General features: G+C 54.8%; 1 protein-coding gene across 3 annotated transcripts in view; it reads right to left on the minus strand.

Moving 5' to 3' along the window:
- The window catches only part of MXRA7 (matrix remodeling associated 7), a 29,671-nt gene that overhangs the window by 3,277 nt on the left and 3,975 nt on the right, over positions 1–22,419 (minus strand). Inside the window, exons 2-5 of one of the 3 annotated variants that reach the window (XM_059998670.1) lie at positions 10,272–10,329; positions 5,599–5,695; positions 4,437–4,517; positions 3–969 (exon numbers count right to left, since the gene is read on the minus strand). In XM_059998670.1, the coding sequence (XP_059854653.1) occupies positions 4,484–4,517; positions 5,599–5,695; positions 10,272–10,329 (189 nt within the window). In that variant the 3' untranslated portion in view covers positions 3–969; positions 4,437–4,483. Of the gene's footprint in view, positions 1–2; positions 970–4,436; positions 4,518–5,598; positions 5,696–10,271; positions 10,330–22,419 lie in introns of those variants that run through there. The other 2 variants (XM_059998671.1, XM_059998669.1) reach the window with 2 other exon arrangements.

A 22,419-nucleotide genomic window follows, 5' to 3' on the forward strand; every position in this document is an offset into this window, starting at 1 on the left:
AGGCTGACAGTGGACATTTCCTGGCCTTCCACTAAATAGAGGAGAAAAAAATTTTTTTCTATCAACTTACTGCTTTCAAAAAATGTTTTAACCAACACATCTAAAAACTACAGATTAGTTTGGTATAGTATAAATATTGTCAAATATAAAATTCCAAGAAATGAATCTGGGACTGATCTGATTATCTGAAGAAGTTCTAGCTCATCTATGAAACCTAGGAAAAGGCAGAATCGAGACAGCTGTTTTAAGCGAACACTATCATTATTGCTTCTGCGAAAGCGAAGGTGGACATTCCGCTGAGCTGGTAGGAACATCAATGAAAAGGCCTCTTAGCAACAAGCGGGCTGGATCCGAGCCTGCTCTCAACGGAGGGTAAGGGCAAGAGGAAGTCAACAGCTGGTTCTGGTTCTTTGCTGCCCACTGATCAATCATCGGGCTCTCGCCCCCACAGCCGAGCCAGCCGAAGACAGGGGAGCGGGCCCCAAGGGGAAGGAGGGCAGTCGACCAGGCAGCGAGCACAGGCAGCGCTCCCTCATTTGTCCATCACACCTCAAAGTCTTTCCTGGTTTGGCTCTGGTGATGAAAAGCAGGAGGGCTGGAATGTAACTACACCGATTTAAAAATGATGGCATTGCTGACATTGGTGATATCTCAGGTGCAGAGCGTGTGTGGGCAGGAAGGTTGAGTGATAAGGAAAATAAAAGTCCAGGAAAACCCTTCAGCTTAACAAAGCAATCCAGGCAAACAGGGAGGAACGCCTCTACAGGGGAGCGCCACGGGCATTCGGGATCCTCCCAGCCAAGGAAAGTCCTGGATGGGGGCCTAGTCCTGGCAGATTTATGTGGGAAAATGCGCCCCAGGAGCCTGCTGGCTCCTCTCTGGGGATTCCACTTTATCTCTCAAGTTTTAAGATGCCAAAAGGAAAAGCCTTTAGGAGGAGGCTAAGGATAACTTCATTATTCCTCGGTTCTGTAAAGAGAAATAAGGAGAAAAGAATTTATTTCACTCATGCCATCTTACAAGTACTGCAGGAAAGGGGGAAACGGGGTGAGGAAGGGGAACGTCTGGAATTGCAGAAGCCAGCCCAGACGCTGGGATCCAGACCCAGGGGAGTTTGCCTCTCATCACCTGCTGCAGGAGAGCCCACTAACCGAAGCCAGCCCGAGACCCCGTTCCAAGTCTGCAAGGCCTACAGGGGCAGGTCAGGGGCCACCTGTACGTAGTTTAACAGGCAGGGTCGCACTGGAGGTAGTTAGGCAGGGAGTGTCAGACTTTAGGTAGTTGGGCAGGTAGGGTCCCAGAGTAAATACTTGGGCAGGGCACGTCTCTCATTTAGTTATCTGGGCAGTTCGGGTGCCCATGCGGGTAGTTGAGCAGGTTGAAGCCCACCTGTAGGTGGTTGGCAGGGAGGGTCCCACTTACAGGTATTTGGGCAGTTCGAGTCTCACATGTGGGTGGTTAGGCAGGGAGGGTCCTCAATTAGGTAGCTGGGCAGGGAGGGTACCACATGTTGGTATATGGGCAGTTTGGGTCCCACATGTAGGTGGCTGAGCAAGTCGGGTCCCACACATGGGTAGTTAGACAGGGAGCATCCTCAGCTAGGTAGCTGGGCAGCTTGGGGCCCACTTGTGCAGTTTAACACGGAGGGTCCTCAATTAGGTAGTTGGGCAGGGAGGGTCCCACAGGTGTGTTGTTGGGCACGGGGTCCACATGTAGGTCGGTGGGCAGGTAGGGTGCCACAGATACTTAGGTAGGCCAGACTGCGGGGGTCAGACCCTCAGCTTTGTGGCCGCTCTGGGCTGGTCCTCTCACCATAGATTATTTCTTATCCTTGCTGGGTAGGTTTTGTCCCTTCTGGGGACAGTGGCTTCCAAGGACATGTGCTCCCCAGATGACACAAATGGTGTGCCCACCTTTTGCAAGGGACATGCAGAAGCGCTGGTTTACCCAGGTGAGCGCTGAGGGAAACCGGTGGGATTCAGTTTTATCCCTCTGGCGCCCTCATGTGGAGGTGAGTCAGCACGTGTTCCTAGAAATTCACACTGGTGGATGGTTTGTGGACCCGTCAGAGGGCAGAAAGCAGGAAGAATAGCCATTCACCCTTGCCAGTTATGCATTTCAAAACACCATCCACTAGAGTGGTGTCCACTTCCAAAAACGGCAGGCCAGTCCTGGGGACCTTCAGAATGGAATGGGTGCTGGGGTCCTGGGTCCTCACTATCAGAACCAACCTAGTCTACCTCCTGGGTTCCACTTTTCCGCTGGACCAGAAGATGGGAAGAAGGGACGGTGTACAAGGAAAGGAGTAGCCGATGGTGCCTCTTCTTTTTGCTGCCGAGCTAGACGTCAGCCAAGCTCACCAGCTTCACCGGCCCTGGGGGTGAGGGGGTGGCATCTTGCCGCGGGGAGCAGTCATAACCTGCAAGCCCAGTGTCCCAGCCACGCTGAGGCTGGATACGGCACCTCCCAGAAAAGCTGCGGGGGGAACGCAGGGGCACCCCCATCCCGGCAGAGGCAGTGCTGAGGGAGCCTGTGAGCTCCAGCCCCACGGGAGACCCAGCAGGAGGTGGGCAGGCGGTGAGGAAGCAGGGACTTTCTTAAGCAGCATGTCTGGAATTACAAGCCTTACACTTTCTGCCCCTTGGGCAGAAGGAATCTCATCTGTGAGCTGCTCCAAGGACAGGAACGCCCAGTCATTAACCACGTGGAGGAACGAATTTGGGGTCTCTTTCTCTGGGTCCTGCGTACCAAGTGCTATGCCCTGAAAACCTGTGAACTGCAGCTTCTGAGGAACTCTGGGTCTTGTGACTACTAAAGATTTAGGGTCTAGATACTGCTGTGCGGGCCGAGGTAAAGAATTTAAAGTCAGGGGTTTGCAGCATGGGCTTTTAACCAGCTCGCAACTTGACGGGGACGCTGAATGCCAGGAAGGGAATTAGAAGCAAGCAGAGTTTGGTCCAGAAGAATCTGACAGGCAGGGAAGGGCACACACTTTTCACTGGCCTGTGGTTTTAGTGGTTTGACAATATTTTTCATACTGACAATCCCAAAAGCAGTTTCCTAGACGCAGCTGGGACCAGAGCTGTCTCACACCCGTCCGCTTTCCCGGTCCCCACTGGAACTACCGTGCTGCAGATGAAAACGCAAAGCCACGCTTGCCAGCCTCTGCAACCCCAAGCATCACCATGCGGGGAACATGCGAGAGGGGTGGGTGTCGGGGGCCCCATGCAGTGCTGAGTGGGCTGACCACGTGCAGGGGCAGGAGGGAGCAAGCGGACCTCACAGGCAGACGTGTCGGACAGCCACAGGAGCATGCTGGGAGGGGCAGTGATGAGAGTGAACATGAACTCCAGCCCCACCCTGGGAGGACCGTGTTCACCATGAAGTCCACCAGTCCCTCCTCAGCTCAAGCACGATTGTGATAACCAAGCCTGCAGGTGAAGAGGTGAGAAACCCTCACCCCAAGAGCAGCGCTTGGGCAGTCTCGACCCCGCAGAACAGCTCAGCGTGAACCACTCATCTAGAGACCCCCAAAGATCCAGTAGGGAAAGACCCACCCTGGGCAACGCAGAGCCTGCTGTCTGAACACGACGGAGGAAGGACTTTCCCTCCCCGAGGTCCCAGCACTGAACCCAGGGACGGTGGCAGCCTGACCCCGGCCCGAGCCCTGCCACTGAGTCGGCTAACTGGCCTCTCCTACTCTAATGGCCCCTCATCTCCGCAGAGCACACAGAATAGGGCCAGGGTCCCGGTCACAGCCTCTGTCCACAGGGCCCTTCGAGGGGCCACAGGCACGTCAAGCCCCCTCCATCCTTATCTCTGGGGCTGCACACCTTTTCTGGAAGGGGCCACGTACTGACCCTTTTCAGCTTTGTGGGCCATGTGGTCCCTCTGCAACTACGCAACTCAGCCACTGCGGTGGAAAAGCTGCCACAGACCACAGAAAAACAGTGACCGCAGCCCTGTTCCAGTCACACTGGATTTACAAAAACAGGGCTGCAGTCCACCAGCCCTTGCTCTGATCATAACACCCTGCCTCACCCACATCTTGGGGGCACAGGGTTTCTGCCGGGCACCGTTCTACCTTCTCAGGGAAAGATGAAAGCTGCGGGCGTGACACCACGCAGTCCAGTGGAAGACAGTTCCCCCCCAGCCTCACAAGGGGGCGCTGGCCCTCCAACCAGCTGGCCCATTAGGCCCAGGAGGGACTTGCGTTAACTGGGCCTCCAAGAACCCTGCAGCCCTGGGAAGGGAGCCTGTTCACCCAGGAGCCCTGCGCTGGAGAAGAATGAGCAGGCCCGGGTGCACAGAAATGAATTAATTGGTTATGAAGGCAGCGGAGGAGGAGAGGTTTGGACCACATTCAGTCGTGATGGGGACACAGTAACAGACAGGATGAGGGAGGCATCACTAATCTAAGAAGTCAGTCTCCTTACCAAAAGGATTTGCAAGGATATTTGTGGCTCAGGACCTAAGGAACTTGCTACAGGGAAGTGAGGTCAGAGGTCAGCTCAATCCTGAAATATAAAGGCAGCAAACCGGATCACACCCAGAGGCAGCAGCTGGGCACCGAGGAGTGGGGGGCTTCCCCAGGCTGGGCTCACCCTGCCACCCCTCCGCCCCCGGTGAAGAGCCTTCCAGGCCAGGTTTGGAAGGACCGGCGGCGGCTCCAGAAAGGGAAAGGGGGTTCTCGTGGGCACAGGGCCTTCTGACTTGAGGGGTACAGGGTGGGCTTGGTGATAATGAAAGGGTAGTTGAGATCTGCATCCTGGAATACTAAAGCCTCCATTCCTGACCCTAGAACCCAGCTTACACTAGCTAGGAAGTCGGGGAACCCAGCTTACACTAGCTAGGAAGTAGGAAGTGATCCCCCAGCCCCTCCGGGTTGCTGGGCTCAAAAAACACAGGCCCCCATTTAGCTCTGTGCTTAAACCAGAGGACCCCAGGCCACAGGCTGGCCCGTGTCAGACCACTGGTTCTCCCCCATGGCCTGTCCCCACCGCTCCTTAGGAGGGAAGCCCAGGGGTGTGCATGGGTGCCCGGCTGGGGGCTGGCGGGGCAAGAGCCCAATTCGAAAAAATGAGGAGCTGCGTGGCTGCAACTGCCTCAGAGCTCCGTGAAGCAGAACAGATAACAAATGACTGCTGGCCCTGGGCTGGGGGGTTTGGGGGTGCTGAGGGGGGTTGGTGGCCAAGTGGATGAGCAGGAAGAATCATGCTGCGTCCTGCAGTGATGGATTGGTTTTGTCATGAACCCTCCGTGTAAGTGAACGGGCGGATCTGCTCCAGGCTCTTCCCAGGCATCTGCTTTTTCCCTTTTGGCGGGGGAGGGGTGGGGTGCAAGAAGGGGCTCGGCCACCCTCCCCCCATCACCGTCACACGCTCCTCCCGAGGGCCCCAAGGGGACTGTCGGGGGAAATCGAGCCTGGCCGACTATTGCCAGGACGGGGGGAGAAACCCCTAAAATGGAAACGGAAGAATGCAGGGCTGGCGAAGCTTACAGGAGGCCCTCCTCCTCTCCCGCCTGCGACGAAGGGGGCTCACGGCGGTACCGGTACCAGAGAAAGCTGAGCGACCCCAAAGAGGGTGGGCGGCCTACCTCTGTTCCTCCTCCAGTTCCTCCTTGGTCATCATCTTCCTGTACTGGTTTCCCCTCAGCTTCCCGGGGCTGTATTTGAAGGAGAAGGCCTCTCCCCCTGTAGAGAGGACACACAGTAAGGGCCAGTTAGGGTGCTGGGCCCGCCTGCAACTTCAGGCCCCTTTCCCTTCCAAAGAAGGGTTTCCAGAGAACCACCTGGGCCAGAGAGGGCGCCCCCGCTTCAAATAGGGGCAGATGGGCCCCACGCCCACCCCGGGCCAGCTCACCTAAGCCTCAGAGAGCGCTGGACGCCCACAACATCGGCTCACCCTCCCCTGGGCCTGGCAGGTCCTCCCCCCACACCACTTCCGCTTAGGAACTCTTTTGGGAACTTGAACCGGGGATGAGGCAGCTGGAGTGAAGCGAGCATCGCCGCCCCACCCCCACCCATGCTATTGAGTTCCATCCACCAAAGGCCGGTTCCCTTCCAAGACCAGGTTGAGCCGTCCACAGAGCTGCCTGTGGGCCCCTCTCCAGCAAGCGCTCTGGCCCAGCAGCCGCCCACAAGGCTTTTCTCCCCCTCAGCCTGACCACCCCCCCCACTTCCCCATGACTGCTGTGCTAATTACACAGTCGGAGGGCCCTTATCTCTGGGAAGCAGCCTGTGCTAAGGCGCTGGGTTCCCTGCCTCTCCCTCGGGTCCCAGGTCCAGAAGGCTGCAGGGACCCCCGACCCTCCTGCCAAGGTCCTCGGGTCTCCCGGGCTTGGGGGTGCCCGCCCTGCCGTCCAGGGGCATCATGTCGGCAGGCCCCTTCTCTCTATGCCCCTCCCCGCAACCAGTTATTAAAAATCGGAAACAACGCATCCAGCCCACAATGGGACCTGGGAATGATGCGGCCTGTTTTCACGGTGTTCAAATCGGTCATTAAAACCAGCACTTAGGGAATTCCCTGGCGGTCCAGTGGTTAGGACTCAGGGCTTTCACTGCCGAGGGCGGGGTTCAATCCCTGCTCAGGGAACTAAGATCCTGCAAGCCACGTGGCGTGGTCAAAAACCAAAAAACCGAAAAAACCAAACCAAAAAACCCCAGTACTTATTGCTGAATGGGTTTGCCAGTCCCAGAGCAGACCCCGTAGCTGCCTTGGAACTAATGAAAGGGCAGCTCTAGAGGTCTGAAGAAGGCACACCAGGGGGTGTGGACAGAGGAAAACAGGGACGTATGATGTAGGGAAGCCAGGCCAGAGAAGGCAGCATGTACAGGTGAAGGCTGCAAGGGCAGAAAAGGAAAGAGCTCTAGAGCATTCCCCTGGCTGAGTGTCCAGGTGGAAAGAGTTCCCTTAGGAAGCAATGCCCTTATGTGGTCCTTCAGCCCAGCAGGTGGAGGGTAGATGGCCTCCGGTCAGCCTTGGGGATAGAGGCTCAGTGCCTGTCTTATCTAATTTCAGTTAATGTATAAAGAATTGAGTATGGGAAATGCAAGACCAGCAAATCACCCTCCCACATGGATGTATTCTTTTTCACTTCTGTTCTATAGACCAGCAAATCACCCTCCCACATGGATGTATTCTTTTTCACTTCTGTTCTATGTCACTCCAGTGAGGGATCTCAAACACCTCCACATCCTGCCCTGGGGCCACCCGGACCTCCTCCAGCTGGCAGCTGTCCCGAGTGATCAGACAGGCTGATGTGGGCTCCAGGGAGGAAAAGGCTGCAGCCTCTGAGATTCGAGTTCTCTCTGGGCTAAACGAAGGTTCTGGATGCAAATTCAGAACCCAGGCATTGTAGCTGGGGTGGTGTTTGCTCTCACCACAGCCTGTGGTGCAGGAGAATTTGCAGGAGAATCTGGCCGCCGGGGCTGAGCCCTTGCCTTAGGAAGCAGTTACCGTGTTTATACCAGGATTAATTCGCTCTTCATTCATTCAGCAAATACTTAGCGAGCACTCTGCTCGGTGCTGGGGACTTAGCAGAGAAGAAAACATACAGCAAGCAAAGATGAGTAATTAACATACAGAGTTTGGGACTTCCCTCAGGGTCCAGTAGTTAAGACTTCGCTTTCCATTGCAGGGGGTGCAGGTGTGATCCCTGGTCGGGGAGCTGAGATCCCACATGCCTCGTGGCCCAAAAAAAGACTTAAAAAAGGTCCATGTTAAAAAATCTTATAAAATAAATAAGTAAAATAAAATAAAATACAGAGTTTGCAGTAGGTCCTGAGAGCTCTTCAGAAAAGGACAGCAGGAGGGGAGAAAGAGGCAGGGAGGGGGCTGCTTGGAAGTTTAAGCAGGGGGTGGGGGTGTCAGGAGGGGCTTTACAGGTGATGCTGCAGGTCTGGGGAGACAGAGCCAGCATAGCAAGGAAGCCAGTTGGGGGGGGGCAGGAAGCAAGGGGACAGGAGGACACGGGGTGAGAAGCCAGGCTGCCAGGGCAGGCCTTGGCTCTTCCTCCTGGTGAGCTGGGGCTCAGCGCAGACAGATGACTCCCCCCGACCCCCCGCTCCCATCAGCTTCTCTTCCCTCCAGGCTGAGCTCAGCTCAGGCTGCTGAGCAAAGGGCCCGCAGCATCAGGAGCTTCTGAAGGCTCAGGGCTTGGGCTGCGGTGTCCGGGCATCTGGGAACTCTGCTGAGTAATTTGGGGCCGCCGTTTGAGGGGCCTGGGTGTTTGGTTGTCAGGGAAGAACCTGCCATGGGGCAGAATCACACGGAGCTAGTCTCAGAGTGAGCTCACAACCATGCTGGCTTCTGGACCTCAGAAAGAGGCAACGGACAAAGAAGACGGATTAACTTCGACTTCAAGGTCATTGTGTTGCTATGTTTTAGAAAAATAAGACATAAAACATGCTGCCAGCTGGGTACTACTCAAGGTTTCAATCTGTGGGGCCGCTCTGACTATGCTGCTTCGAGCCAGAGGGAACGAACCACTTGAAAAGGCTTTCACTTAATCACATATGGTGCGACGAGGGATCCACGGCAGCGTCCAATTTTGCTAGACCAGGAGGGTTCAGCGTGGGAGCCCCCTGGGAGGGGGGACTTCCTCGTGCAGCCTTCTGAGTCCACCCAGCCGCTCAGGGAAGGCACCTTAGCAGACACCGAGCGGCTCACTGCAGAGGGGCTGGGGGCCTCTCACGTTTTCTGCTGACAGCTGGGGCCCTAAATCTCTCCTGCCTCCGCCTTGTCAAGGCTGGGAGGAGGCGGCTGGTGGATGGGCAAGGTCCAGGAGCAGCAGTCAGATAAGGACGGAGGGCCTGGAGACACTGCCCACGGCTGGGTGTGGGGCTGCACATCTATGGGGTCTGACAGGGTTTCAGAAGAGGGGTCTGCTGAGCCTCCCCTTGTGCTGGCCCAGGGGCCTCCAGCAGCCTTGGCGCTTGCCTCCTGTGTCCCCAAATCACCACTGGGATCCAATAACGTGGCAGGGACAGACCCCAGGCCCACGGTTCCTGCAGAGGATCTGGGGAGTCAACAGCTGGAGGGAGAGCCCCTGGCAAGGGGTTGATGTCCACCCCACCCACCCCCCCCCCCGCCCCCCTGCAGCCTCCTGCCCCTCCCTCTTCCTCTAAGGCTCTATTGATAGAAACTGAAGGCCCATCCCTGCTGGGCCTCAGGGGAAGCTTCCCCACCCCCCATCCCCCCAGCCCAGCCCTGCCTGCCTGGCCCACACCAGCCTTGGTTACTGCATTCCTGCAACCTTCTCTTTCCAGGGCTCCTGCCAGCTGTTGGCTTAAAATCACAGCAACAGACTCCCTTTTTAAAAAAACATGAAATATTTCGAACGTACACAAGAGTACAGCAAGTAATAAGTCCTCCGTGTACTTGCCACACAGATTTGACAAATGTTGACATTTTGCTATTTTTGCTTCAGCTTCTTTTTTTTTTTTTTTCCTTTAAAGAAATAAAACATGACAGAACCAGCAGAAGCCCCACACCATGTCTGGTCCTGTCTGTCTGTCTGGGGCACTGGTCCCCGTGGGTGGCCACAGCAAACACACTGTCTTCTACCCGGTCAAGTCAAAATTGCTCAATGCTCCCGGTCACTCCCTCTCTCCTCCCCTAGCTGCCTGGAACCTGATGGCCACGCTGGTCAGCTGGAGCTGCTTCGGAATCAGGCGTTTCCTCTCTGGGGGACTTTAACCTGCAGAACCCTGGGAGGCGGCCCAGTAAGTGGCTTTGGTCTCCATAAAATAGGTCCGAGATATGTGGAGAGAAATGTGAAATGTACAAATAGGGGATGAGAAAGGAGTTAAGAGGCACTGCAGGAAACAGAAGATCAGTGACGGGCCACCTGTATTTGGAGACAACTCACATTGTATAAATGGAAAAGTAAAGGCCAAAAGAGCAAAGCAGGGACTTCCCTGGTGGTCCAGTGGTTAAGACTCCAGGCTTCCACTGCAGGGGGCACTGATTCAAGTTAGATCCCTGGTCAGGGAACTAAGATCCCGCCTGCCACATAGGTGGTCAGGGAGATGGGTGCAGGAAGGCAGGGGGTCAGAGAGGAGTGGGCTCCAGCCTGTGTCCTCTGGGTTGCGGCAGACACGGCTTCGCAGCTCCTCTCCTCTGTCCTCTCCCCCTCCATCCTCTCCCCTCCCCCTGCCACTCAAATCCTCAGCTGGGGAATCCAAAGGGCCGTGGCACAGCCTAGCCTCCACAGCCAGACACGATCCGGGCGGCCTCAGCGGGCAGCGGTGCACGGGTCCCACTCACCGTCGTCTTCCTCAGGCCCTGCCAGAGGTGGGCCCTCCACGCCATCCAGCTCCTTTTCCTGCAAGACAAGGGGAGGGCTCAGTGCTCGCGCACCTGATTTACATGTTTGATACTGTCATTCAGGGTTTGACCCCTCGGTCAAAGCAACCTGACCCCTGGGTCTGCTCTTAGGATAGATGTGCTTGGGGACCGGAAGCGGGTGACCGCCTCGGGGAGAGGGGGCATTGGTGGACAGGACGTCGCGGGGAGAGGAAGGGACCGCCCAGGGCCAGCCTGACCACTCACAGCACCCGCGCTGTCCTTTGAGCGTGGCCAGGAGGTCCTGAGTGGGGGCCACGGTCAACAGCAGGTGGAAACAGGGACATCAGCGGGAACTCCCTGGTGGTCCAGTGGTTAGGACTCGGCGCTTTCACTGCCGTGGGCTCAGATTCAAGCCCTGGTCAGGGAACTAAGATCCCGCAAGCCATGCGGTGCGGACAAAACACACAAGCCAAAAAGGAAACAGGGACGTCAGTGCCTGAATTTTTGACCTTTGCACCTCGGTCCCTTTGCCTTTTCCAGGTGGGTGCTGGTCATGTAGGGGGTGCCACTTCGATAAGTGGACTGGGTGACTCCCACTCCTGGCTATAGTGAGTAGAACAAAAGGCACGAGAGGAAAGCTGGCGGGTGCTCTGGGGTCCGGGCTGGGCTGGGTGTCACAGAGAAGCTGCGTTTGTGGTCACAGGCTCCATCTCTGCTTCCTTTAACATTGTTTCCATCCCTGACCATTTCAGGCTCCATTTTCCCAAAATGGGAGCTCCACCTCCCTCAGCCTGGTTCTCTCCCACGCACACGGACAAAATAAACAGAAGGCTGGAAGGAATGTCCCGGGATGGCCTTGTGTAAGGCAGGAGTGACTTCAACTTGCAGGAATGTTGGAGGATGACAGGGAGGTGCGGGTGCCGGGGCTCTGAGGGACTGAAGGGCCAGGGGACCTGCGGCCCGAGGAAGCCCAGCAGCAGACAAGGCAGAGCCGGCAGGTTTAGGAGAGGCGAGCCCAGAGGTGAATGAGCTGCCCCACGGGGGCCGGTGGACTAATCCAAACCCAGGCCTTCAGGCTCCCGGCCCGGGGGTCCAGCGGTTTGCAGCCTCAGCAAGCCAGGCAGGCAGGCGCCCCAACAAAGCAGAGAGAGCTCAGCTGGGAGGCAAAGTTTGCACAAAGCCCAAGAGCCGGTCGTAAGTGGCAAAAACCCAAAGGGCCTCTCGTTGTGACTTTCTCTCTCGCTGGACCCCACAAGATGCGGCCGGGCGGAGCAGGGCCGGAGGCAGGAGCTGGCGCTTCTCCACTTAGCAGTTTGCATCAGGCTCCGCGCCATCCGATGTGAGGCACGCTGCCCTGAGCGCTGGCCAGCACCTGGGGCTCGGGTGTCCAGACGCCTCCGGGATTTCGCCCAGCAGAGCGTCTTTGTGGCTGCAGGGGAAGGCAGGCCTCTTTGGGGGACAACGGAGACACCCCTTTGACTCAGCAAACCCAGTTCTAGGGATCTGCTCTGGGCTGGAAAACCATCTATCTGGGTTTTTATACGAGGACTCTGGGTGCAGGGGAGAACAAGACAAAACTGGGAACAACTAAATGTTCATCCACGGAGTTAAATACAGTAGAGTTACGTATATGATGGTTAAACAGTTTGGCCGGTATGTTCACCAAAATATTAACACCTTAAATATATGACAGTGCACGCATACACTGTGCAACACTGCCTTAAAAAGGAGGCGACTGGGGACTTCCCTGGCGGTCCAGTGGTTAGGACTCCACGCTTCCACTGCAGGGGGCACGGGTTCGATCCCCGGTCAGGGAACTAAGATCCCACATGCCGCGCGGCACAGCCAGAAAAATAAAAATTTTTAAAATTAAAAAAAAAAAAATTTAAAAGGGAGGCGACCCTACGTACCGATGTGAAAAGCGCATTGAGATACATGACCAAAGGGAGAAGCAAGAAGCAGCACAGGGTGGAGAGTGCAACATTCTTGGTGTGCACGTCAAAACAGAAGCGCACATACACGCTCATAAATGCGGAGAAAACGTTTTCTAGAAGGACACTCAAGACACCGATAACAGCGACCACCTTTGGGGAGAGGAGCTGGTTGGGGGCGGCCTTTCCTCTCCATCTTACACATTTCAGTATAATTTGGATTTTCTAATAATAGGCATGAATTGCATTTTTAAAATGCAGGGATCTCTGAACACAGGGATCTCTGAACAGTGAGCTTGGGGCTACTATGTATATTTTTCTTTAAAAAAAGAAAGAGAAAAAACACAGAAAGAAAAACAGATTAATCTAATCAGGGCTGGAGCCCAGAAATAAGCCCAAGGTCAAGACTAGAGAGTAGGCCAGTTCTCCTACTATGTCGAGGGACGCAAAGGCTAAAGGAAAAACAACAAAAAAGCAAGCACAGCCCCTTCGTGAAGGAGCTCACAGTCCGGCAGGAAAGACATAGACCCAGGTAATTGCCACCCAGGATGGTAAATTCAAGGACCAAGGCAGACCTCTTTATCCCAAAGAGACACGGCGTCAGTTGACCTGCCAGCACCCCCCTGGGGAGAGGCTGGTCTACATTTGGATTTTGCACTTGACTTTTGAAGTGTGGTACTTTTAAAACTGGTTATGACCCATTGGTGAGTCACGAAAGCAATTTAGAGGTTGCTACTAGTATTTAAAAGTTGTGCAGCCAACGTCTTAGTGTGATTTTAAGATTTAATAACTTCAGAAGCATAAATGCTCCCAACATACCAAAAAATGTCGTTTGAAAGGTTAGTTATCTACATTTTAAATATGTTGACGTTTCTTATCCAGATTCATATAATACCCCCGGCTAGGGGCTCTAGCTGATTTTCAGACTTTGGAAAACCATTCATGGGCGGATGGTCCGTGACTAAAGGGATTGCCTTTGTGAGTCCAGCCTTGTGATCTTATGAGGATTGGAGGCACACGTGACAGTCTGGACATGACCTCAAGGGAGGTCGACCAGGTATCTGAGGTGCCCACAGGAGAGGACTCCTCTCCCTGCTTGTCCGTCCAGATTCCAGCACTCACAAAGACTTAAAATGAAAAACACAGCATTCAAATGTCAGGAAACTAAGTATAAAAGGAATTTAAATAAGTAAATACTCAACTGATGTATTTTGTAGGTTTGTAGCATTTACACTTCTTCAGTTATTAAGACTTAAAACTACACTAAGACTTCGGGGGCGGCCCTGTATCCCAATATGAAATTAAAGATAAATAGTGGTGTGTGTGTGGTTGATGTAGATACCGTTTTATAAAACTTCTGTGACTTTATAGACAGGGGTGCAATTCAAATAAATAGATTTCTTATTTGAGACTTAATGAAGTTTGGAAAACATTGCTGAATCGGCCATTTACTGTTTTCTGTCTGCACAGAAACCCCCTTCTTTCAGAAGATGCCCTTTGAAGCCTGTGGTCCTGGTGGGAACTGCCAGTCGGGCAGTCAGACCCCCCCCACACACCACAATGGGCAGGGCAGGCGGATGTGACCCTGGGCCCAACTTCTGCTTGGGCACAAGGGACCTCTCGGTCCAGAACTGGGAGCTCGGGAGCTGCCCAGGGTCGCCGGGGTCGGGAGTCCCTGGCTGTTCCACCCCTGCCTCCCCAGTATGTGAGCGACTCAAATCCTGGTTCTGCGAAAGCTCACCTGAACCCAGTTTCTGTCACCGACAGCCAGAGTCCTGACCACAGACACCGTCCACTCACATCCCACTCCACAAGCCCAGAACATCTCATGCTCTGCCAGGAGGCTCTTGCCTCTGTCAAATACCAGCTGCACAGCAGTGGGGGTGGGTAGGGGGGCCTGCTCCAGGGTGGGGCCCAAGGCCTCACATTTACCTGGGTTACTTACTGGTCTTCTAGACAACATCATAATAATGGGAAGCCTTCCATTATTTAAAAAAAGAAAAAGTTTAAAAATCACTCTTCATTGCATTTTGCCCTTATTTTATAAAAAATGCGTAAGAGCGACTGAGACCAGGATGGAAGCCCTTCTGGAGGCTGGGACTCTTTGGCCTCAGTCCAGTGCTCTTTGCTTCAAGATGGTGAGCTGTGTGCACGACAGCAAAGGAGAAGAATAAAGGGAGACCGACCGTGTGCAAAATGCTCTGTCGAAGCCTTTGTCTGGAAGAGCAGTCAGTAAGGACTTTACTGGAAACTCCCTGGCGTTCCAGTGGTTAGGGCTTGGCGCTCTCACTGCTGGGGCCCAGGTTCCATCCCTGGTCGGGGAACTAAGATCCCGCAAGCTGCAGAGTGCGGCCAAAAGGTAAAGGATTTTACCTGCGTACCTGCTCGTAGCACATCCCATCTTTAAGTTCTGCTTTGGCAGGTACATACCTTATGCATTCAAGCAACACGATGGTGGGGGGCCCTCAGGCGGGGAGCTCAGCTGAGCCTGAGGGGCGCAGGGGAGGCCTTGGAAGGGACGAGAATCCTGAGCTGGGTCTAAGAAGAGCTGGCCAGGCCTGGAACCTCCCGGCTTTTCCAGTGACTCCTTGGAGTTTGGTGTGACTGCAGGGCGGGGTGGGAGGCCAGGAAAGCAGGGCCCGGACTAGAGAGCTTATAGAGCACAAGGCCCTGAGGAGCCACCGAAGCTTCAAAGTGCGGAGAAACAGGATGAGAGCTGCGTTTGGGAGCAGTTCGTGGGGATGCACTGGCGAGACAGGAGGCAGGAAGGTTCAAAGCACAGGTGAGAGACGTAAGGGCCTGAACTGAGAGGCTAAAGGAATTGGGCCCTCAGCTCTGTCTTTGCCGAATGAGTCTCGAAGGCCCAAGGCGACTCCTCAGGGCTCTCAGGGCCTGAGTCCCACTCTGGGGCTTGCTCTCCTGTGGCTGGTGGGGCAGCCGTGCCCCACAGCTCGGCCAGGACCGGGCCTGGAGGCCGGATGCACCCAGCAGCTGCTCAGAGCGCTGACTGCAGATCTCACGAGAGGCCATCACCACTGTTGATTTCTGGTCCGTGCCCTTGGTCCTGAGAATGCTGCATGGTACCCATGCCTTAAGGGCTGCATTGTGTCCTTCCCCAAATTCATATGTTGAGGTCTGAACCCTCAGTACTCCAGACTATGACTGTATCTGGAGAGAGGGTCTACAAAGAGGTAAGTTCAGTCAGGTTATTAGGGTGGGTCCTAATCCAATCTGACTGGTGTCCTTATAAGAGGAAATGTGGACACGCGGAGAGACAGCAGGGAAGCTTGCACACAGAGGAGAAACCACGTGAGGACCCAGCAAGAAGGCAGCATGTGCAACCGAGGAGAGAGGCCTCAGGAGGGACCAGACCCCCGACACCTCGACCTCACGGTTCTGGAGAAAATACATTCCTGTTGTTGAAGCCATCCAGCCTGTGGTACTTTGTTATGGCAGCCCCAAGTGCAAATGAAAGTAAATCAATGTAATGAAAACTGTGAATTGGTGACAGCCTCTGAGACTGACAGCTGGTGTCATCCTGGCTGGTCCCCAGAGCAGGCGCGGGACTGAGACCCCTCCCCGGTCAGCTCAGTGACCAGCGTCTCAGCAGGTTAGAGACTCGTTCTAACTTCACACGTTCTGGGCTACTTTTCTAATTCAGCTTTTCCACCGATGGAGGCAGGTGGAGGGAGGGCCTCCTGACAGCCTCGCCAAGGCCAGGAGCCCAAGACCGGAGTCCCCCAGAGGCCAAGACGGGATGGGTGGCGGAGGGGATGGGAGGGGGCTGCAGGGCCCACAGGGGCTTGGAAGGAGGCTTCTCAGAGCCCCCAGGGGCCACATGCATAGCTGACAGGCAGCACATAACCATTTACGGCTGCCTGGCTGATGCAGGCCCGAGACACAGGCTGAAGTACAGCAGAGATGGGGGGAGACAGAGACAGGGAGACAGCTCTCTGTCTGTCTGTCCGTCTGCCTAAGGAGATGGGTCTGCCCTGGAGTCCTGCAAATAGGGTCTGTTGGACCCTGTGACCAGCCACCTGTGGCTGCACCAACGCCCCTGCCCCCCAGTCAGTCCGGACTGGTTTTAGATAGGGAGGACCACGGCTCCACCAGGCAGGCAGAGGGGGAGGCCGGCCTGTCCCTCCCTCCCCGCGTAGGCGGCAACGACAGAGATAACAGAGCTCTCCGGGGGCCTCAGCAGCATCCCCCATGCGCCGCCCCGCAGCCTGGGTCGGGCCCACTGACCCCTCCTTCTCCGGAGAGGGTTTCCTGGCGCAAGGGCTGCTTCCAGGCTCCCACTCCAGCGGGAGCGGGCGGGACATGGTTGGCACTCCTTCCAGAAGGATTCCATCAGGCAGTCAGGCTGTTCATCCTCCGCATTCAGAGGGGGACGTCGGCTGTGGGGCGAGCAGAGAGAGCAGAGCCGGCGCCAGTCCCCGGGGCGCCGGCTCTGGGTGGGGAGGATGGGCCAGCAGAGGTCATGACCAGGCCGCTCTCTCTGCCCGCTCCATCAGAACAACTCAGCCACCCTCGCTGCAGGCTGAGGCCGCTCAGGCCAGCTCTCTAAATCCACGCGTGCAGCTGGACAGGGCACGTGCCCCGTGACGAGAAACTGAAGTCTTCTTGTCCCAAGCTGGCCTCCTCCACGTGTCCATTTTATCCCTGCCGTCACAGCATCTTGACACTTTATCACGGCTTGGGAATGTTGATTCTTTTTTCTTTCTTTTGTCCATGCCACACGGCATGTGGGATCTCAGGTCCCTGACCAAGGAGTGAACCCGAGCCCCCTGCAGTGAAGTGTGGAGCCCTAACCACTGGACCGCCAGGGAATTTCCTGCTGTTTCCTTTCTATTCTGGCTTCTAGACTCTCCCCGCCTCTGAGAGCCGTCTGGGATCCACCCCCTCATTCTCCCCACTCCTGTCTCAGTCACTCAGTGCCTTCACAGGCACGGTGTCCTCGACTCCACTCTCCTCCAGTCATCTGCTCTGAGGACAGCTTAAAATGCCGACTTCATGACGCTCTTCCTGCCAAAGCCCCATAATGACGGTTGCCACGTTCAATCCAAACAACCCCTGGCTTTCGAAGCTCTCCCGCTTCCAGACTCAGGGAGGTCAGTCTCTAAGGGCTTTCTGGCAAGTGCCGTCCTCTCCCACCCACCACACGTGCCATGGGGTGCGGGGGCGGGCTGGAACGTGGGGTCATCCTTGGGACCACAGCCTCGGGCACAGGATCTGTCCTCGGCTGTTCACCCCAGAGCCCCTCTCCTTCCTCTGTCTGGATGCGGTCCTCTGAGATCACAGGATCTGACCTGGACGGTCTTGAACTCATGTTATTATTCTACCCGCGGTCGGCAGAGCCCTGGAGCCGAGTGGAGGGGCTGCGGGGACCACTGCGAAGAGGAGGGGGAAGGGCAGAGGGGCGGAGACCCTCACCCAGAGCAGCTCCTCTTTTCCTCTGTGCACTGGGCTTCCTCCCGTGTAGGATTAAAGAGGGAAAAAGGTATCCGGGGCATTAAAAAATGTTAGAAAGCCACTGATCTAACATGGCTTCTACCCAGTACCAAACTCCAGTTGATAAAACCTTTGATGAATTGCCGGTTATCCAGTCTGTTTGAACACGTCTCACGTTGGGGGGATGACTACCTTACAGAGCCGTCTGCCTCTCTGGGGCACAATACACAGCTCTAGGGATGCACTGCAGGCAGGCGACACGCAAGGTCCTGGGCTAGAGGCTGGGCGTGAAGAGAAATAAGACCCCTGCTGCCCAGGGCAGTCCTACGAGGAGGCAGCACTTGCCTTTCGGCAGGAACCCACAGAGTTTTCTTTCCTTTTTGTTGTCATTGCAGCTTATTCATTCAGCAAGTTCTTTCTGGGAGCCGCTTGTCTGCCGGGCCTGTTGTAGGAGTGGGGGACGTGGCCATGAACGTGGCACGCAAGGACCCTGTTCTCACGGGCTGACATTGCACTGCGGCAGACAATGCAGGCTAAAATAAAAGATGATCTCAGCCCGTACTGAGTGCTGAGAAGGAAGCCAGCCGGATGGGACGATGTACTGGGGGGAATTTATATCCGCCAAGGTGGCCAAGGACACAGAGACTTGAAAGGGGAGGATGAGCAATCTGTGAAGATCTAGGCTGGGGAGAGTCTGCCAGGCAAGGGAGGGGCAGCGCCAGGCCTGGCCTGTGTGTGTGTGTGTGTGTGTGTGTGTGTGTGCACTGAGCGGAGGGGGCGGGGCAGCTGGGAGAAGAGGCAGAGGGCCAGGGTCCTGCTGGGCCTCAGGGGCCCTGGTAAGAGCCCGGAGTTTATTCTGTGAGCGATGGAAGCCACTGGGGGCTGTAAGCAGAACAGGAGATGAGGTTTCTACGTTACGGACAGCGGACAGCACCAGCACGCTGGTTGCTGGTTGCGGGGTGGGGCTTGGGTGGGGTACACACTGGAGGCAGGGAGACCGCTGGGGAGGTTACTGAACAGCCGGCTGAGCCCTGGACTGGAGCAGTGGCCAGGAAGATGGGCAGACGTGGCAGCAGGCAGGAGGCCTTCTGGAGACACGGGTGACAGGACTGGCTGATGGAGTGACTGCGGGGGTGGGGGGTGGCCGGAGAGGGAAAGGAAGAAACCAGGAAGACACGTGGGCTCTTGGCCTGAGCAGCTGCGGGAGGGGTGCTAGACTCTGAGTGGGATGAATGTCACTGGGCTTGGGGAGGAGGCGCAGGGCGTGCCAGCGGGACAGAAATGAGGCCCCCTTATGAGACATGACTGTCTGCGGTGCTCATTAGACAACAGACGGGAGGTGTCTGGGAGGCAGCTGGGACGGTGCTGGGCTGGGCATATACATTTGGGCACCATCAACCACAGACCAGGAGGCCGATCGTGGCCAGTGTATTCTGGGAGGTGGCGGTGGTGGTCCAGGCCCTGATGTAAGTGCTCCGCTTGATATTATGGGCAGGAGCTTCTCCAGCAAAGAGCACAGGAGAGGGAGGACCTGCTCAGCCACTGACTCAAGGGGCAGGGCTGGGGAGAGGGAGAGGGAGAGGTTTAGGAGCTGCACACTGCCCCAGGGCATGAGGAGCCAGCCCGTAGGGCGGTGTGTCCAAACGTCCAGACCAAAGGGACCATCCCAGACTCTGACCTCAGATCCCAATCGGGGCACGTTCCCAAGCCCCAAACACACTCTGTCTGGCTCAGACAGCAGCCTGCCGGAGTCAATCCTATCAGATTAACAGGTTTTGGCACTGTTCCTATAAATCGGATTTAGAGGACATCAAAAGCTTCATTTAAAAAAAAATACCCTGAAGCAGCAATCAGGCATCTACCAGACCCTCCGTCAGTGGTTGAATTCTAGTCTCTGCATTTCGGGATTAACAGAGAAGGTCAAGGACGGGGAAGAAAACTAAGGGACTGACCAAATCAGATCTGAGAGGGTCAGAAGAAGTGAAATCATTGTGTTGGGGAAAGCCAGGACTTAAGAATTTTGACCATGACTAACTCCAAGGGCAATACAGAATGTAGGGGGCCAGCATTTAATATCTCCTTAAGATCTCGGCCTCCACCCGAGGAAGGGAAACCAGCTTTAGATCACGAGGAATAAAGACAAAGAATGGTCTGACCCTGGAGCAGGTTTACAGACCTTCATAGGAGGCCACTGGGCCAGAGGTATTTTCTTGTCTTGAGATTGACCTCAGACACTGAGCCTTCAGCAAGGAAGAATCTGGCCGGGAGAAAGAGTATTAATACCAAGGTCACAGAATTAGGCCCTTGCTGAGACCAAGCCCAGGGTTGTCTCAACCAGACTGCCCAGAGGGTTAGCAATGTCTGCCAGGATTTCTAACTTGGAAATATTAAACACGAGCACGGACCTCCCTGGCGGCACAGTGGTTAAGAATCCACCTGCCAGTGCAGGGGACACAGCTTCTATCCCTGGTCCGGGAAGATCCTACATGCCGCGGAGCAACTAAGCCCATGTGCCACAACTACCGAGCCTGCGCTCTAGGGCCCACGAGCCACAACTACTGAGCCCGCGTGCCACAACTACTGAAGCCCACAAGCCTAGAGCCCGTGCTCCGCAACAAGAGAAGCCACCACAATGATAAGCCCGTGCACCGAAACGAAGAGTAGCCCCCACTCGCCGCAACCAGAGAAGCCCACGCGCAGCTACGAAGACCCAACACAGCCAAAACAAACACACAAAGAAAAAAAACGCACATGTGCGCAGGCGCACACACACCCTCTACCCAGGCCGTGAAACGAGCTGATGACTAGAAAGCAGACAATCCCAGATTGTTCCAGACGTTCAGACATCATTTTAGTTCAACCCCTTCGTTTTGTAGATGGGAAATCTACAAGGTTAAGTGACTTCCCCAAGTCCTAAGGCTATTCAGAGGCAAAAATACCAGATAAGCAAGTTCCAGGAATTCTTGCACTGGGTCTCCTTCAGGCTGGTTAATCTCATTAGCTGTTCTTTAGCCACCTTGGCCAGGAGAAGGTGACCTATGTGCCCACCTCCCCGGCAAGAGAGAAGGAATGATTGCTATTAGCATCCCAGGCTTCCGTCTTTGGTTCTTATCAGGCAGCAGGCAATCGGAATGGCAGCCAGCAGCTCTGTCTGTGCGTCAGGGCCCGACAGGAGGAGGGGTTTCTGGCCCCTCTTCCATTTATCTGTCCTTAACAGGGGCAAACCCAGGGCGCTCTGCCTCAGGTTGTTCCAGAAACGCTCTGGCTACCAGGGACTTGGCATTTCTCAAAAAGAACGTCCACCAAGGGTCTAAGTTGGTCTCACCCCTCCCACGCTGTGGTTTGGGCCGATGGTCTGGGAAGGAAAAGACTACAAAAAAGAAACTGTCTAAAAGTGAACACGCTCAGTGTTTTATTTCTAACTCTCTGAAGGCAGACAGCTTTCTTCTTAAACACGTTCTTTGGGAGTTTACGTCTTCCCACTAAGTAGAAAAACTCTGACAGCTACATTTTCTATGTGCAAACAAGACTCTATCTCTGAAAGGATGAACGAAATTTAGCTATTAGGAAAGCCCCAACTTCTTTCTCATATGAAAAAATAATTATGAGCTTAAAGAACTTTACAAAACATACCCTCTTGCAGCTCTAAACGTTGAACTCTGCTTCCAGCCCTCTGCGTCATCTTGTTTAGTTGATGTACGTCATTGTGATGATGTGAAGACATAATTCCTGTTTTGTGTTCGGCTTTTTTCCTTACTTATTTCTACCAATTTGCTTACTAATCTAACGTCCTAATTAATGGACATTTGGATTATTTCTGTTTCCCACCCCCCTAGAAAACCACTAGATCTGATACAGACTGCTTGTATCCCCCAGAACCTATATGCTGAACCCCCAATGTGATGGTACTTGGAGGTGGGACCTAGGGGAGGCAATTAGGCTTAATGAGGTCATGACAGTGGGGGCCCCCATGATGAGGTTAGGGCCCTCATAAGAAGAGGAAGACACCAGAGTGTCCTCTGTGCTGTGTGAGGACACAGCAAAAAGGCAGCTGTCAGCTGGCTGGGAAGTGGGTTCTCACCAGGAACCGAATCCGCCAGTACCTTGATCTTGGACTCTCAGCCTCCAGAACTGGGAGAAATAAATGTCTGTTGTTTCAACCAGTCAATCTACAGTACTTTGTTATAGCAGGCCGAGCGGACTCAAAGTGGTATGAACACCTGCCAGGTATCTGTTAGCCTCCACTAAACTGGCTTCTGTTAAGAGAACAGAAAAGTGGAGTCATGCTGACACCACGAAGGTCAGGACATGAAAAAGAAAAAAATGAAAATAAAATACAATAAAGAAAAAAAAAATAAATGAAGCTCAAGACACATGATGGGGGATGGGATTTACCTGCTTCTTGATCATTCTGGGAGGGCTAGGGGCTCTGCAGCTCCCGGGGGGCAGGCCTGCGGTGACAAGGCTGGTGACAAGATGGACCTAACAGCAAGATAACTTCAGAAAAGGTGAACCAGGGCCCAGCTGCATGGCGAGGACAGACAGAGGAGGCTCTGCAGCTCAATCAGACCAGCACCCCTAGAGTGCCCGAAAAACCAAGCCGTTTCCTGAGAAATTCCTCACTGGGTTCCTTTTTCCTGACATTGTATGTTGGAAAATTCCAAGCCTACAGAGAAGTTGACAGAATAATACAATGAACACTCATACACCCTTTCACCTAGATTCACCAATCCTTAACATTTTTC

This window comes from Delphinus delphis, chromosome 19, assembly GCF_949987515.2.
Source record: "Delphinus delphis chromosome 19, mDelDel1.2, whole genome shotgun sequence".
Classification (NCBI taxonomy): Eukaryota; Metazoa; Chordata; class Mammalia; order Artiodactyla; family Delphinidae; genus Delphinus; species Delphinus delphis.